We start from the raw sequence: 20,000 nt of genomic DNA on the forward strand, positions 1-20,000 counted from the left end.
TTCTTTAGTACTTAGTATAGTATTAATTATTGCCTTCTATATATTCAACATTATATAATAATTAGATACATTTATAACATTATTAAAAAGAAAAACATTTAAAAACAAGTATCATGGGGGCCTGAGTAGCTCAGTGAGTATTGCCGCTGACTATCACCTCTAGAGTCGCGAGTTTGAATCCAGGGTGTGCTGAGTGACTCCAGTCAGGTCTCCTTAGCAACCACATTGGCCTGGTTGCTAGGGAGGGTAGAGTCACATGGGGTAACCTCCTCGTGGTCGCTATAATGTGGTTCTCGCTCTCGGAGGGGTGTGTGGTGAGTTGTGTGTGGATGCCGCGGAGACTTCACGCTAATCTCCAGGCACGCCGTTCAGATGTAGACCCCCCCCCCCCCCATTATATACACCATGATCAACGGAAACATGTAAAAGCTTCACACTGTTACCCCCCCCCAATGTTCAAGCCAAATCTACGCACATGATTGCAGATACTGTTCAGGCCTGTTCAAACAGTAGATTACAACTCTGCACTGATTCTGACTAATAGCCTGATTATGCCTCAACAATGGGATAATTATCACTGAAGAACACATTTATTGAAATTGTAGCTATTGGTAGTGAAGAGGAAAGTGTGTTCGGTTCACTCTCATTCATATTCTGTGCTGCTTGTTTACAAACTTGTCAGTGCACGTCTGCGAGGGGCCGAAGCACGTACAGATGCCATCAGCACGCCTGCAAGTCCCAGCAAACACTCACTGCTGGGAATAAATGGGAATTTCTGTCTGAAAGACCGGCAGATCACTCCATCTCAACTCACAAAGATACTCTGATTAAAAGACTGACTCATGCGTTTACTGTTAGATACGATAACACGATCCAAGCGGAAATAACGGAAGGAAACAATTCCAGTTTAGTATCGTAACGTCTCGCCAAACAGCGTTTCTAACGCTAGAGTTTATAGGTAAAGCCATTCAAGTCTGTCTCATTTACAGGCGCTCTTTAACAGAGATGCCGGGTTTTCTTAAAGAGACAGTACCGGTTTTAGCATGTGTTCAACAAGTCAATGTAAATACCTGTGAATAGTGCACATGATGCGATTAAACAATAAACATGAAACTAAATATTATATATGCAATGTGATGTCATATTTATTGATTAAATACATTGATTTGTTCATTTCTAAAAGCTAAAATGTGACCAAAATGATGAAAAACGAATTAAATATAATTAAAAAAATATATATTTTCTTATTGTACGTAGTTAGAAATGATTTCTTTCATATGTTTGTAAAAAGGGACATAATAACTGAAATATACCCATATTAATTGATATCGAATTAACTTGAAATCGAATCGAACTGAATCGTGAAATCTGTATCGATATCCAGTCCTACAAATAAATAACAACCAAAAACACATTATATACAGTTAAGCTAACCATATTAGCCTTTACCTGAATTAAAACAGGGTATAAGTTGCTTAATCATGGAGCAATTAATCAAATGAGCAAAAACGGCCATTCAGCATGGACAATTTACATTACATATACTGTATATTATAAACTACTGAAGACAATTTCAGTCATTTTAACGCTAATAGAATCTAAAAATGCTACAGTAAAAAAAAAAGCGGTAATTTATGAACGGAAAAAACTTTAATTGGTTGTTACCGTAATACACAGAGTAAAAATTATAATATATTTAACAATACAATACATGTATTTTTACTGTAAAAAACATTTTAGATGTAAAATTGTGATTTTACCTTATAATTAATAATAAAAATGTATTTAACAAGATAATAAATGAACGTTTTACTGTAAAATATTACTGTAAAATTATTTTAGATGTAAAAATTGTGAATTTATCTTATAATTAATAATAAAAATGTATTTATGTTTAACAAGATAATAAATGAACGTTTTACTGTAAAATATTACTGTAAAATTATTTTAGATGTAAAATTGTGATTTTACCTTATAATTAATAATACAAATGTATTTGTTTAACAAGATTATAAATGTACGTTTTACTGTAAAATATTACTGTAAAAACATTTTAGATGTAGAATTGTGAATTGACCGTATAATTCATTATAGTGTGGTCTTTATTAATTACTACATTGATTAATAACAGATTTTAAAGCAACAAACAGTCTTTTATAGTTCCAGTTTATATAATTTAATAATATAAGCGGTAGTGAACCGTAAAATATACAGACAACAAAATTACATCCCGGCATAGCATTTGGACCGTGGCATGATTGTTGGTGTCAGACGGGCTGGTTTGAGTATTTCTGGGATTTTCACACACAACAGAGTTTACTCTGAATGCTGCCAAAAACATCCAGTGAGGGGCAGTTCTGCGGACGGAAACGCTTGTTGATGAGAGGTCAACAGAGAACGGCCAGACTGGTTTGAACTGAACTGTTCAACTCGTGTTTATTCGGGTTACTGTCCCCCTCTTGACAGCATGGACCGGTCTGGCCATTCTCCTGTGACCTCTCTCATCAAGGTGTTTTCACCATTCTGATGGTTGATGGTTTATATGACACATAAAAAAACTTCCATTTTTGTATTATGGTCAAATATACGTTGGATATATGCACAAATATGTTTGATTTGTAACATCAGTGAAATTATATTGTACTGTATGAGCTTGTTTATAGGGAAACCTCACCAGTGAAAATGACGGGTTATTTGGTCGTTAAATTACTGCTAATCTTCTTTCATTCATTTCTGTTACAAACATTGTTTTATTATCTGCATTTCCCATCAGGCCCTTTTACATGTCTTAAGATGTAAAGTTTTGCAACACCAGATTAAGGAAAGATTATGGTCTTTATCGAAACTGAACACACACACACACACACACACACACACACACACACACACTTTATGGAAACTGAACATACACACACACACAGAGACACAACACACACACACACTTTATGGAAACTGAACATACACACACACACACTGACACAACACACACAAACACACATACACTCACACACACACACTGACACAACACACACAAACACACATACACTCACACACACACACTGACACAACACACACACCACACACACACACTTTATGGAAACTGAACATACACACACACACACTGACACAACACACACACCACACACACACACTTTATGGAAACTGAACATACACACACACACACTGACACAACACACACACCACACACACACACTTTATGGAAACTGAAAATACACACACACACACTGACACAACACACACACCACACACACACACTTTATGGAAACTGAACATACACACACACACACTGACACAACACACACAAACACACATACACTCACACACACACACTGACACAACACACACACCACACACACACACACTTTATGGAAACTGAACACACACACACACACACACACACACACACACTGACACAACACACACACACACAAACCACACACTCACACAACACACACACACACACACACAAACAAACACACACACAAACACAACACACACACACACACACAGAGACAGCGGCACATGCCTGTCTTGTCTAAGCATCTGTTGTGCAGGTCGCAGCGTGCAGGAGAGACACAAGGGGCAAAAAACAAGGATGAGGGGTGATCATTTGCACTTTAGCTAAATTATTTTTACGTGGCTTGTTGCACATCACGGGAGTTTCCCGGTGAAACAAACAACAACAACAGCAACAGCAACAACAACAACAACGACTGTTATTCACTGTCCCTCAAATCACGAGTAAACGGCAAATGATCAGTTCACAAACGCAGTTATCTGACGACATCTAAACCTGTTTACTGTAGTGCATGTGTTGGGTGAAACTGGAGTACTGTAATCTAATTACTTTTAGGCAAAAAAGTAGTGCATTACATTTTAAATTCTTGTAATCAGATTACAGTTACATCAAAATGGACATTATTTAAAATTTGTCGAGCGAAAAAGTGTTTTAGAAAGTAACTTAAAAGTAAATAATTAGTTATGTGATTACTTTTACAATGAAGTAATCAGTTAAGTAATCTGATTTAGTAGTTAGTAATTTGTAATGGATTACTTGATTGTTAGTTGATGTAATGGAGCGGGTACGAGTCCTGAAGAGCACACGAGTCGACCCGTGAGCCGAAACTGTCATAGTAACACCACAATATAACGGGAATTTCATTTTGCATCCCCCAATGCACTTTTCTCTCTTTCTCTTTGTAGCCGTGCACACAACATCTGTTTCACTGGCCTGTATTCAGTGTGTGTGTGTGTGTGTGCAGCTGCTTGTGGTCAGTTCGACACCCTCCTCGTTGTTTGCCGGAGTCTCTTCAGTGTCACTGGGTCTCTCGCACCCTGGCAACACAATTTATGGGGGCGACCCGTACCCCTGTTCACAGGGTGTAAATTAGCTCCCCTCTGCCGTCTGGTGCTGAGGGGATGAAACCCTCCTGAGAGGTGCCAGAGAGACAGAAATCATTACTGGTGTTTGCTAGGACAAGGGTTAGTGATTCAAACAAACCTCTAACACTGTATTAAACTAAACTAGCGTTTGTGCTCCAGACATGTATGATACCTCAAATCATGCGTGTAACTCAAATAAATCATTTTAATTTATGTACCAACTAGTGAACGTGAATGTTGACATGCTAAATACGTGCTGGTTTTAGCACTACAGAGTGTAGTTTAGTAACTGTGGTCTATGCTCGGCCCACCCTGAGCGAGATTCGAACCGGCGTCTCTGGCGCGGGAGGTGGGTGGGCTAACGAGGAGGCTACAGCATCTAGCGTCAGTCACTAGTGCGCCTCTTCAGGCCAGGGGAGTGAGGTTTACACTCCGTACAGCTAAACCTCACTCCAATCCGGGTCACGGCACCACTGTACAATCATTTTGTGTGTTCTCACAGTGTTGTAGTTGCAGTGAATTATTGAGGCTTAATGCCGTTCTTATGACATGCAACCGTTTCTGCTCATGACGGTCTTAAAATAGCTCGTTTGCTATAATTGGAGTGCTGCGTTTTGGAAAGAGGGGGCGTGGCTAATCCAATGGCTCAGTTTGGGGAAATTCTAGAAAGGCTAAAATCACTTACAGCACCTTTAAGTACATTTATGTACAAAATTCTAGTGGATAGAACGCAATGAAATCAAGTTACAGGTCATTTTGGCGTCAAGTGGTTTTGTATTTGTCTTAACATGTTGCGGTCAGTTGAATCTGTCTCACGATCTCTTCACACTGCCGTCTGTCTGCTACTGTGACTTTGCCCCCTGCTGTAGGTTATCTCCCCCCCGAGGGTCAGACTATGTGTCTCCTGCCCCACCATACTTACACTTCTCTCTGATGAATGGACATTCCTGTTTTTCACAAGATCTTGAAAGTTGTTGAATAAGTCTGCCCCGAAGTCTTTGGCTGTGTCCCAACACACATGCTATCCATACCAAAGGTATGGCGCTTTTAATTATAATCCACATGCACTATGACCAGACATTCAACATTTTTATTATTTGCATATATTCCTTGAGGTTCCCTAATAATATTAGTAAATGTCAATATTAGTCATATATTTGTGAAACATGATCATTTCTGACTCTGTCAGAAACACTCGGTTTTGGTGCTGCTTCTCCTTTAAGACTTGACGGTACACGCCCACATTTCTGATTGGCTCTCTTCTTGCAATCTCACTGCTTACCGCTACTGGGCGGGGCTACAGAAGGGATCACGTAAAGCAGGCGTTAATGTGTTGTTGGTTTCGACAAATGCTTATTTTGCAGTGACGGGGAAGTTTTGAGTTCTGAAACTTACAGTATGTTTATACAGTACAATGAGCTCTTCTATTTCAAACGATTCCTCGTGTCACGACCCCTTTAAATGAACAAAGATGTCCTTAAAATATCAATCAAGATTAACCATTTGTAATGTTTTTAAATTAGGCAGGTGGTTTTAATGTTGTGGCTGATCGGTGTTTATAACGTTTTTATATATTTGTATATAATATATAGGAATATATACTGTATATATGTTTTTCTAAAAGTATTTTTTATTTAGTAATAAGTCAAAATTATGAGACGAAACTATCATTAATATTATATTCAAAGTCTTTTGAGATATTAAATAAAAATATTGAGACAGTGAGTCAAAATTACGAGATAAAAAGTCATAATTTTGAAAATATAAAGTCACAATTATGATAAAAAGTAATTTTTTTATATTGACAAATTAGTTATGAGATTAAAATTTGGTATGAAATAAAAAGTCGAAAATATGAGATAATTAGATGCATTTTTTAGACCATAATATGTCATAGTTATGATAAAAAGGTCTTCATGATTTAAAAGGACAAATTTAAGAGATTTATGAGATACCAAATAATAATGATGCAATTAAAATAAAACCATTATAAGATAGTAAATCATGATTATGAGATTAAATGCATAATTATAATAAAAAGTCCATTTTTAAAAATAGTAATTGTTCATAGTTACGATAAAAAGTAAAAAATATTAATATGTATATAATAATTATGAGATTAAAACTTCATAATTATTAGATTCAAAGTCATAATTATGAGATAAAGTCTTAATTTTAGGATTAAAAAAATAATAATTGTGATAAGTGATTTTTTTTAGACCGTAATTGGTCATAGTTATGATATACAAAGTCAAAATTATGAGAAAAATTCAGAATTATGAGATCCCAAATAATAATTATTCAATTAAAAATCCCAATTACAAGGTAGTAAATCATGATTACGAGAATAAAAGTCATAATTCTGATTAAAAAGTCAAATGTTTTAGATCAGGTCCTAATGGAGATCAAAAGTAAAAAATTATAACGTCATTTAGATTTGTTTGATTTTATAATTATGACTATTTCTTGATTTTCGATTTGGTTAAATGTATCATAATTCAGACTTTTTATGTCATAAGTCTGACGTAGCATCTCGTAACAATTAATTTGGTATTTTAAATACTTCCAAAGCCCCCCCCCCTTGTTATTGTCTTCCAGGTGAAAACCGCACGTCTCATCGCTTAGAAAAGTAACAGTCTCCACCTGGCAATGTAACCCTGTGCTTTGAGGCCAGCGGCATGCTGGAATCTTATCATTGGCATATTCTCCCGTTTCATGTCCCGAGACGACAACATGAACTCTCTGGAATTCCTCTGATCGTTTCAAGCTCCGAGGGGAAAGATTACAGACACTTTCTTCATCCTTCAGCCTGCAGGAGATCAGACCTGTGGATCCATCAGCTGCATGAAATATTCTAATGGCAGCAACAGAAACACATTTCACAAACATCAGTCACACTAACATGACATGAGGAGAATTCAGAGGGACTTATGGGGCTTTTCCGCTGCACGGTACAGGTCGCTTTTTGGGGTTTTTCACTATGGATAGCACCTGATACTGTTTTAGTACCACCTCGGTCGAGGTTCAAAGCGAGCCGAGCCAATACTAAATGTGACGTCAAAATCCTGCAGATCACTGATTGGTCAGAGAGAATCGTCACTACCAGCGTCACACGCGACATCAACCCGCTAGTTTTAAAGTTAGCAACAGCGATAAAAGTATCATTTGTTCATGTGACTTTCGAATTGTAAAGAGAAATGTCTGTGCGCAAAACCATGCCGTGGTCAATAAACGAGGTGCAGACGGTCCACTCGTTAGCGATTAGCAAAATGATAAAGTCTCTCAGGAAGTGTCTCAGCTGTTGGCCGCACACGGCTTCCACCGGACCATCAACAGTGAAGGGAAAAGTTAAAAACTTCAGTGACTACATCAAGGAAAAGTGGAAGTGGTTCGACTAAATGGACGCCATCTAAACCGGCGAGCGATGGGAGGGAGAGCGCCCTGGACTGGCGTTGATCCATGATGGAGGATGGTATGTTTTGTTACGTTAACTCGATACTCTGCTTGAAAGCTTCACTTTATTTAGTTGAGCAGCTACTGGAAAGCTTCTAGAACAATCAGACCAATTTAACTGTTACACTTGTGTAAAATCACCATGCAACAACTGCTTTATGCAGCACAATGAGCTAGTAGCTAACAGCTAGCGGTTGTGTTATTGTTTTGGTCAGTTTGTGTCGCGTTTAAGATGATGTCACTACAGTAGAGGCGGCACAACTATGACGATCTGCCTATAATCCCACCCACGTTGAGGGGCACTAAACTGCAGTGGAAATGCAAGCTCAGAAAAGTAAAGCGAGTCGAACCGTAACGTGCCGTGGAAAAGTGCCATAACAGACATGGACACCATTTTATAATGCACATAATGTAACTGTGGTGATACCATGATACAGTGATGGTGCCAGATGTTAACACCATGCTATTTTCATATGTGCAATGGCAATAAATGATTACCCTTTCCATGCGCTGAAGACCTGCATAATGGATGAATGGGGGGAAAACACTCGACTGTAGTGACTCGCCTCAATCCGTGTGGCGGAGGACGAGTCTCCGCATCTGAGACCGTCAACCCGCGCATCTCATCACGTGATTTTGAGAGCATCCACTCGCCCCACCGAGTACGAACCACATTATAGCGACCACGAAGAGGTTACCCCATGTGACTCTACCCTCCCTAGCAACCGGGCCAATTTGGTTGCTTAGGAGACCTGGCTGGAGTCACTCAGGACGCAAACTAGCAATCTAGCGAACCCCAGGGGTGGTAGCCACCATCTTTACTTCTGATCTACCCGGGCCTGGGTGACTACGCCACTGTAGCAAAGGGTGAATGTCATTTACAAATCACTCATTTTGTATTTCATCAGCATTTTTCATACTGTCCCAACTTTTTGGTGATTAACGTGCATTTACAAGAAAAGTTAAAAATGTGAAATGGTCTAATAAAATGGTGGTACCACGTACATCAGATTTGTAAGTTACTGATGTAACTTTGTAAGTAAAACCACCTGCCTAATATTATGTATGTCCCCCTCATGCCACCAAAAGAGCGCCAACCGACCACCGATCACAGTTATACGGAGTAAATAATATGACTATTATGTTTTAAATAACAAATGCATTTTCACTAGCGGACTCCACCGTACCAACGCAGTAGTCCAAGACACACCTAAAAAAACTAGCCAAAGGCAACAACATAATCTTAGCATGCTTCCATGTCCCACAATCCATGGAAGTACATGGTCATTTTTGGTCGCTCTAAAACTGAAAGCACATCCTGAACGACATCTTTAGCACACCGATGATCCGTGCAGAAGAAACCAAAAGGCTGAAGGTGTAGTTGAGGTTATTTAATCATTTACAAACTACAATGACAGGCCAAATAGGAAGAAGAAAGATCCATATGACTACTTTGGAAGCACAAGGAAACAAATCTTTATCTGTGGCACTCCCTAGTGGCGGTACAGCATCACTACACGCAGGAGATTCAATACAATAATCAACCAAAGTAACCGATACAGAACGTTCCTTACACGCTACAGTCAAAATCATGAGTACAATATGGTCCAAAATAGAGAAATGTAAAGCCATTGTCAACTTCCTTTGTGTGAAAACTGAAGCATTTTAAAATGTCCCCGACACAAGTGCTGTTGTTCCAGTCAGTATCCAGGGACCGACTCCTGACCGGCATTAAAATCCACCTTCACTCCAGACTCTGTCGGAGGATTCTCTTCTCCTCTTCCACAAAGCTCTTGTCTGATGTGGCCTGCCCGATGTCTCTCTTCCTCTTCTCCTTCTGCTGGAACGTTTCCACTCGTTGTTTCTTCGCCGACTTCTTATTTCCTGGTTCGTCGTCATCTGTGATGATGAAGGGTGTCAAACACTTACAAGACTTTCAAACAACATTAGCGCAGTTCGTTTGAACTGAAATACACTGATGGGAATCGTCCGAAATAACAACATGACTTTACCAGAGTCTAGCTGCTGTGGCTCTTCCTCCTCTGGCAGGAAGTGGGCGGGGCCTTTGTGAGCCTGAGGGGCGTCGTCTCCGTTATCCTCGTACACGTTTGACCATTTGATGGCCATGTCCATTCCAGGAGGAGCTCCTTTCTTCTTCTCCTCCGTCTCGTATGATTGCGGTGGAGGTACAGCGTTACTCTTCCACACCTTAAACACCTTCGGAGGCTAAAAACAGTCAAAGAGATTAATTATACTGAAATAGTGATACAGATTTATGAACTGTACAGTTACACACATTGATTCTACGGTCACCTACGGGAAGCCTATTTCCAGCACATAAAAACAAAGGTGCAAAATCAGATACAAAGTCATAATAATGAGATTAAAATGAATACATTTGTGATAAAAGGTCTTTTTTTTTGCATTTTTTAGCACTTAAATGTTGTTAAGAGTGTATCACAGTGTAAAACCTGTAATTTCCTGTTGCCAGTAGGTGGCGCTATGACTATAACTGAATATTGGCATGTAGATGTGTTCACACCGGGACTTTTATCAAACATGTGAAGTTTGGGGCAGATAGGACATTGTATGTTTGAGTTATAACAACTTCCTGTTTCATGGCGAAACACCATTTTGCCACACCTCATTCTGAACCCCAAATCAGATTTCAGTTTTCACCACTTCTGGTGGTTTTCGAGTATGTTTAGGCCCGCAAAAATGCGAGGCCCTCAAGCCTTCTCCGTGTCAAGTGTCAAAATAAAAGCTTTCTCCAGGTGAACTGTCAAAATAAAAGCTTTGTAGCTACTATGTTTTCACTATTTGGATATTTCCAACAATATTATTAAAAACGTCACTGTTTTTCCAATATTAATAAGAATGTTAATAACATTGAGACTAATAACTCCTAACAATCAGCAAAGAAAACTGTTTATTTGACATGTGAAATAATCGTGTTATTATCTGCTTTTGACGACAAACCGTAAAGAGACATGCGCACAACTCTAGCGTTCATTGAATAAGTCGGTAAAACACGTGTTTACGTGCAATGTGAAATCGGGTTAATGGGCAAAAATCTGTCCATTTCAATCGATTTATTCTTAAGCAATTTGTGACCATTTTCTTGACCTTACACCAAGAAAAGCCATTTAATGTGTTTATATGATCACAGTGTTGGGTAAGTTACTTTAAAAAGCATTTAATTACTAACTACTAATTACATAAAGAATTTAAGGGGGCAGGGTTAAATTAGAAAACATATATTTTAATATTAGACGTTGAATTTCTATTTTAAATTCCCTATTGCTTTATTATAACGCAATTACATCAGAAGTAACTCATTAAATTACTAAAAAAATTAATAGTAATCCCTTACTTTACTTTTATCAATGAAAAGTAATTTAATTACAATAATTAATTACTTAGTAATGCATTGCACCCAACACTGTTGGTAAACTCCTAAACAAAGTAATCCTGTACCGTCAAGCGATTCACTTGGTGAATCGTTTGGATCGATTCATTATAATGAATGCGTTCAATAGAACGATTCGCGAATCATACGTCACTAGCGTGCCACAAACAGACGATATTGCATTTATATGCAGATATAGAGATATAAATAGTGTTTCTCACCTCCTCGGGAGCTTTGACAGTTCTTCTGTCCCAGTCTATGACTTTATTGAGCGGGTTATAGAGGAACGCGGGTTTGCTGACGGATCGGAAAAGATCGTCAGGTTTCGGCAGCGGTTCGGCGGCTCGTTTGCGGCTCTGCGGTTCGGATGATCCAGACGGCTCCGATTCTGTTCGGCTCTTCTTACCGGACTCATTCGGGTCAGAATCGCTGCTGCTGTCGCTCAAATCATCAAAACCCATGAAGAAGTTACAAGCGTCGGAGTTCTTCTCATCACTCATAATGAAGGACGAGAAAGACGGTCGGCTTTAGTGATTTGGGGTTTATTTCGAACAGTGGATCAATAACAACTAAACAACGCTCGCCATGTTGAATCCGACGCGCGATGATGCGGTAACAAGAGGCGGAGCTCCAACAAACATCGCATGTCTGAAATCAGCGTCATCACATGATACCTGTTACTTTTCTCACCGTTGGCCAGGTTGAACCAATCATACTGTTGTGTGATTTGTGTATAATGCGTTTTGAGAAATCATTTTGATTGTTCAGGTTACAATTTTGTTCTTTGTGTCCCAGGCACCAACCCGCGGAAATAACACATTTAAAAAATTAAATGTTCTAGTGTGCACGTGTGTTAAATTAGATAAAACGGATCCTGAGTTTTGAATAGGGTTGCCACCTATGTCTGATAAAAAACCTGGACAAATCAATGACCCGGCCACCGCTTTGCTCACAAGTGAAAATGTCCATTAGACATTAGACTCAGAAGACACAATTGGTCGTTGTGCAGTAAGATTGTGCATAGTCGTGAATATTATAAACATCTCAAGTATTCTCACTTATCTTAACTTATAGCTTACCTGGTTGCTTAGATACTGGTGCTTGTGCTTGCTTTTGCTTTGCTAAAGAAATAAGTAGAGGGATGACATTAGATTTGCATTTACCATACCTTAGCCACATCTATAGCCACTTTTATTTAGTATGTCTCAATCAGACATTGGAATAACAAAATCATACATAAATGGGCCTTAGCTTACCTAGTCTTCCATCTATACTTGGCGTTTCCCTTTGCTGCAGCTATCAGTGGTTTCTGTTCTTCAATGAATGTCTTGAATTCAGTGCATGACAATTTGAAATTCAATCTGACCTGAAGCTCAGACTTCACCATTGAAACTAACAGTCTGTTTCTTTTATCGGACCAAACATCCTCCATATGACTGAACACTCTTTCTGCATAGGCATTACTGACTGGTATGGAAAAAACAAAAGCAACTACTTTCAACAGCTCAGTGGATTCAGTTGCCTTGCTAAAAAAATTATTTGTTTTAGCATGGTCATCCAAAGCAGTTTTGCCTTCATGTTTAACCAGAATTTTAACTGAGCATACGGAGCAGGTAGCATAAAGTGGGTCGCCTGGTGTTGGCTTTAGCCACGTGGAGTAATTGTAATTTTTCAACCAGTCATTATTAAAATATGTCGAACGTTTCATTTTCTTTTTACTGGCCTGTCCGTCTTTGTGAACACACTGTCATCTTCGTCTTCCGTCTCGCCACCCATGTTAACGCTAACGAACGACGTTGACGTACAATCTTCTTCACACTGCTTCTCAAATTGCCGCCTGTAGTAACTGGCTAGCTGCCAAGAAGACAGACGCGCTAGATGACGTAGCCTACGTCACGTCACGTCACACGTCCCAGAGCCAATGATAGCGGATTCTACACACAAGAGACACGGACCACTCTGTGCACAACGCATAGGCTATTTCAAGTGGAGAGAAAATAGATAGTTGAATATACATATTCACGTAGCCTTTCGAAAACCGGGACATTTAGTGTCCCGGGAGAGTGGATAAATTTCCCGGGACTGGTTATTAAAAAGAAGGACAATCCCGGTAAAACCGGGACAGGTGGCAACACTAGTTTTGAATGCAGCTTTATGAAGGATTCTGGCTGTGAGGCGACACGCGCCCCCTGCAGGATTACAAAGAAAATTAGATCATAAACCGCCATTAACCGTCACACTCACCGTTAACTGCTGACCCAACACCGTTATTCTGATGCATTTCTCAAACTGTTGAGATAAAAAGACCAAATTATTAGATTAAAAAAAATCATAGTTATGATTAAAAGTCCAAATTATGAGATAAAAAACAAATAGTTATGATTAAAAGTCCAAATTATGAGATAAAAATACAAAATTATGAGATACAAAGTAAATTATAAGAAAGTCATAATTGTGATGTCAAAATGTTGAGGTCAAATGTCATGATGAGATAAAAAGTCAATTTTGAGATAAAGACAAAATAATGAGATTGGCTATAATATTTATAAATATATGAAATCATACCTGTCAACACTACCGATGTTACTGGGATTCTCCCGTTTCTCCATCTCTCCTCCCACTGTACTCCCGATTTACAATTTCTGCTGATAAACTTCATCCACACTTTGTGTATTTGACCATTTCAAGGACTGTTCGCTGGTGACGTCACTGTTCCGCGAACGTTTCCTGCTTGTCCAAACAGAGAGTATTTATCTGAGCCGGGCCACTTCAATTAAAATCAATGGAAGACATTGGAACTCCCAACGGCAGCCAACAGTCAACGAAAAAAAAATATACAGCCTCATCACCAAGCGCACCTCTCCACGGGAGACCGGTGTCTACCTCCTCCAGGAACAGAGTCGAGTGAAGCCGGCGCCACACGGACCAATACAGTTTTACTGCTTATTTGAAACATGTTCTTTTATCTGAGATTTCGGTCTTTACCCATTTAAAAAGATAGGAGCTGCACTTTCATGCTTGTTTACATAGAAAAATAGCTGCTCACGAGCGTTCCAAATATGGCCGCCGAGTGGACCGACTTACCTTGAAAAAGAGACTTTCTTGAAAGGATCCGGAAATACATTTGCGCTGTTTTTGTTTACATCTTGAAATGGTCTTTACGCACATTAAGCAGCCTGTGTAGGGCACCTATTCCCTACATGGGCACCATATACAAACCACGTACCGCCACAAAATTATTAGAATTAAAATGTCCTCTCATAATTATGATTTAGTATCTCATATGTAAATGTGGTGAAAATACACTTCTAACTTGAACTTGTAATTTTCGTGATTAGTTTTGCACATTTAATCGGTCTCACATGAGGATCATTTTCACCTGTACTGCACACAATTGACCAGCAGATGGGATTAAACTTCAGTGAATGTGATAACTGTGTAATTATGATTATTGAACTATTGTATTACACAACACATACAAAACCTGCTTTATTTCAACACAAACATTACAAAAGCTCAAAACACACAGAGTTATCGGCATATAAACAGAATTATGCCACATACAAATCTAGTTTCTTCACATATAATCATGTAAATGGCTAATTCACCCAGAAATGAACCTTCTGTGGATCTGTTGGCAGATGAACACTGGGAAAATTCTTTCTGGATGAGTTTGTTAAACTAGTAAACACGGTTTGCTGAGACTCTGGAAGGTTTTGACTGCTTGAGGGCCGTTGTGTGAGACTGATCTTACGTGAGGAGGATTGTCCTTTTATAAAAGGCATCAGGTGTTTATCGATCGACATTGTAAAAGTGTTGGAACCGCTCTTGATTCTGTTTCACAGGTCTCCGTTTGTGTCTCTTCCTTCAAACCGAGGCATTGCAACAGAGTTTGTGTGTTCTGGCGAAGAGAAGCGTTAACGAAGATGAAATGGTGGAGATTAAAGCGTTATAGTCCGGTGACTGTGAGAAAGACCAAAGATTTTCATATTCATGTCTTAAAAGTTCAAAAGTTCACAAATTATGAGCAATTAGTTGTTTATCATGCCTCTAGTGGACAACAGGATCCATTGCAGGAAAGGCTGATCACATTTCCACGGCGACGGTGGCATGGGCGGATGTGAAGCAAGAAATGAAGGGTGGAGATGATAACACACTCATAATGCACCACACACACACACACACACACACACACACACACACACTCATAATGCACCACACACACACACACACACACACACACACACTCATAATGCACCACACACACACACACTCATAATGCACCACACACACACACACACACACACTCATAATGCACACACACACACACACACTCATAATGCACCACACACACACACTCATAATGCACCACACACACACACACACTCATAATGCACCACACACACACACACACACACACACACTCATAATGCACCACACACACACACACACACACACACACTCATAATGCACCACACACACACACACACACACACACACACTCATAATGCACCACACACACACACACACACACACTCATAATGCACCACACACACACACACACACACTCATAATGCACCACACACACACACACTCATAATGCACCACACACACACACACACTCATAATGCACACACACACACACACACACACACTCATAATGCACCACACACACACACACTCATAATGCACCACACACACACACACACACACTCATAATGCACCACACACACACACTCATAATGCACCACACACACACACACACACACTCATAATGCACACACACACACACACTCATAATGCACCACACACACACACACACACTCATAATGCACCACACACACACACACTCATAATGCACCACACACACTCATAATGCACCACACACACACACACACTCATAATGCACCACACACACACACACACACTCATAATGCACCACACACACACATAATGCACCACACACACACACACACACTCATAATGCACCACACACACACACACACTCATAATGCACCACACACTCATAATGCACCACACACACACACACACACACACACACACACACTCATAATGCACCACACACACACACACTCATAATGCACCACACACACACACACACACACACACACTCATAATGCACCACACACACACACACACACACACACACACACACACACACTCATAATGCACCACACACACACACACACTCATAATGCACCACACACACACACACACACACTCATAATGCACCACACACACACACACACACACACACACACTCACACACACACACACACACTCATAATGCACCACACACACACACACTCATAATGCACCACACACACACACACTCATAATGCACCACACACACACACACACACATCACATGCACACACACACACACACACTCATAATGCACCACACACACACACACACACATCATAATGCACACACACACACTCACACACACACACACACTCATAATGCACCACACACACACACACACACTCATAATGCACCACACACACTCATAATGCACCACACACACACACTCATAATGCACCACACACACACACACACTCATAATGCACCACACACACACACACACACACTCATAATGCACACACACACACTCATAATGCACCACACACACACACACACACACACACACACACACACACACACACTCATAATGCACCACACACACACACACACACACACACTCATAATGCACCACACACACACACTCATAATGCACCACACACACACACACACACACACTCATAATGCACCACACACACACACACACACACACTCATAATGCACCACACACACACACACACTCATAATGCACCACACACACACACACACACACACACACACACTCATAATGCACCACACACACACACACACACACACTCATAATGCACCACACACACACACACACACACTCATAATGCACCACACACACACACACACATCATAATGCACCACACACACACACACACACTCATAATGCACCACACACACACACACACACACTCATAATGCACCACACACACACACATACACACACACACACTCATAATGCACCACACACACACACACACATCATAATGCACACACACACACACACACACACACTCATAATGCACCACACACACACACACACACACACACACTCATAATGCACCACACACACACACACACACACACACACACACACTCATAATGCACCACACACACACACACACACACTCATAATGCACCACACACACACACACACTCATAATGCACCACACACACACACACACTCATAATGCACCACACACACACACACACACTCATAATGCACCACACACACACACACACACACACACACACACACTCATAATGCACCACACACACACACACACACACACACACTCATAATGCACCACACACACACACACACACACACTCATAATGCACCACACACACACACACTCATAATGCACCACACACACACACACTCATAATGCACACACACACACACACACACACTCATAATGCACCACACACACACACACTCACACACACACACACACTCATAATGCACCACACACACACACACACACTCATAATGCACCACACACACACACTCATAATGCACCACACACACACACTCATAATGCACCACACACACACACACACACACACTCATAATGCACCACACACACACACACACACTCATAATGCACCACACACACACACACACACACACTCATAATGCACCACACACACACACACACACACACACTCATAATGCACCACACACACACACACACACACACACACACACACACACTCATAATGCACCACACACACACTCATAATGCACCACACACACACACTCATAATGCACCACACACACACCCACACACTCATAATGCACCACACACACACACACACTCATAATGCACCACACACACACACACACACTCATAATGCACCACACACACACACACACACACTCATAATGCACCACACACACACACACACACACACACATCACACACACACACACACACACACACTCATAATGCACCACACACACACACACACACACACACACACACTCATAATGCACCACACACACACACACACACACACTCATAATGCACACACACACACACACTCATAATGCACCACACACACACACACACACTCATAATGCACCACACACACACACACTCATAATGCACCACACACACACACACACACACTCATAATGCACCACACACACACACACACACTCATAATGCACCACACACACACACACACACACACTCATAATGCACCACACACACACACACTCATACACCACACACACACACACACTCATAATGCACCACACACACACACACACACTCATAATGCACCACACACACACACACACACTCATAATGCACCACACACACACACACTCATAATGCACCACACACACACACACACACACACACACACACACACACACACTCATAATGCACCACACACACACACACTCATAATGCACCACACACACACACACACACACACACACACACACACACTCATAATGCACCACACACACACACACACACACACACACACACACACACACTCATAATGCACCACACACACACACACACACTCATAATGCACCACACACACACACACACTCATAATGCACCACACACACACACACACACACACTCATAATGCACCACACACACACACACACTCATAATGCACCACACACACACACACACACTCATAATGCACCACACACACACACACACACACACTCATAATGCACCACACACACACACACACATCACACACACACTCATAATGCACCACACACACACACACACTCATAATGCACCACACACACACACTCATAATGCACCACACACACACACACACTCATAATGCACCACACACACACACACACACACACTCATAATGCACCACACACACACACTCATAATGCACCACACACACACACACTCATAATGCACCACACACACACACACACACACACACACTCATAATGCACCACACACACACACACACTCATAATGCACCACACACACACACACACTCATAATGCACCACACACACACACACACACACACACACTCATAATGCACACACACACACACACACACACACACACACACTCATAATGCACCACACACACACACACACACTCATAATGCACCACACACACACACACACACACACTCATAATGCACCACACACACACACACACTCATAATGCACCACACACACACACACACACTCATAATGCACCACACACACACACATAATGCACCACACACACACACACACTCATAATGCACACACACACACACACACACACACACTCATAATGCACCACACACACACACTCATAATGCACACACACACACACACATCATAATGCACCACACACACACACACACACACACTCATAATGCACCACACACACACACACACACTCATAATGCACACACACACACACACACACACTCATAATGCACCACACACACACACACATCATAATGCACACACACACTCATAATGCACCACACACACACACACTCATAATGCACACACACACACACACACACTCATAATGCACCACACACACACACACTCATAATGCACCACACACACACACACACACACTCATAATGCACCACAC

General features: G+C 40.7%; 1 protein-coding gene across 1 annotated transcript; it reads right to left on the minus strand.

The window, feature by feature from the left end:
* Positions 1-9,211: 9,211 nt before the first annotated feature.
* On the minus strand, positions 9,212-11,898 carry c25h1orf52 (chromosome 25 C1orf52 homolog). Its single transcript, XM_052091193.1, has 3 exons — positions 11,488-11,898; positions 9,870-10,083; positions 9,212-9,756 (listed from the first exon to the last, which is right to left on the minus strand). The coding sequence occupies exons 1-3, from the start codon at positions 11,764-11,766 to the stop codon at positions 9,602-9,604; spliced, it is 648 nt and encodes a 215-aa protein (XP_051947153.1). The 5' UTR covers positions 11,767-11,898; the 3' UTR covers positions 9,212-9,601.
* Positions 11,899-20,000: the final 8,102 nt, after the last annotated feature.

Source organism: Xyrauchen texanus, chromosome 25 (assembly GCF_025860055.1).
Source record: "Xyrauchen texanus isolate HMW12.3.18 chromosome 25, RBS_HiC_50CHRs, whole genome shotgun sequence".
NCBI classification, from domain to species: Eukaryota; Metazoa; Chordata; class Actinopteri; order Cypriniformes; family Catostomidae; genus Xyrauchen; species Xyrauchen texanus.

Bases quoted from the DNA above. Each gene is read 5' to 3' on its own strand.
- c25h1orf52 (XM_052091193.1), bottom strand. From the start codon at position 11,766: ATGAGTGATGAGAAGAACTCCGACGCTTGTAACTTCTTCATGGGTTTT. The intron at 10,084-11,487 runs GTGAGAAACACT...GACTGTTTTTAG, and splicing joins CTGTCAAAGCTCCCGAGGAG to CCTCCGAAGGTGTTTAAGGT. The intron at 9,757-9,869 runs GTAAAGTCATGT...TCATCATCACAG, and splicing joins GCCACAGCAGCTAGACTCTG to ATGACGACGAACCAGGAAAT.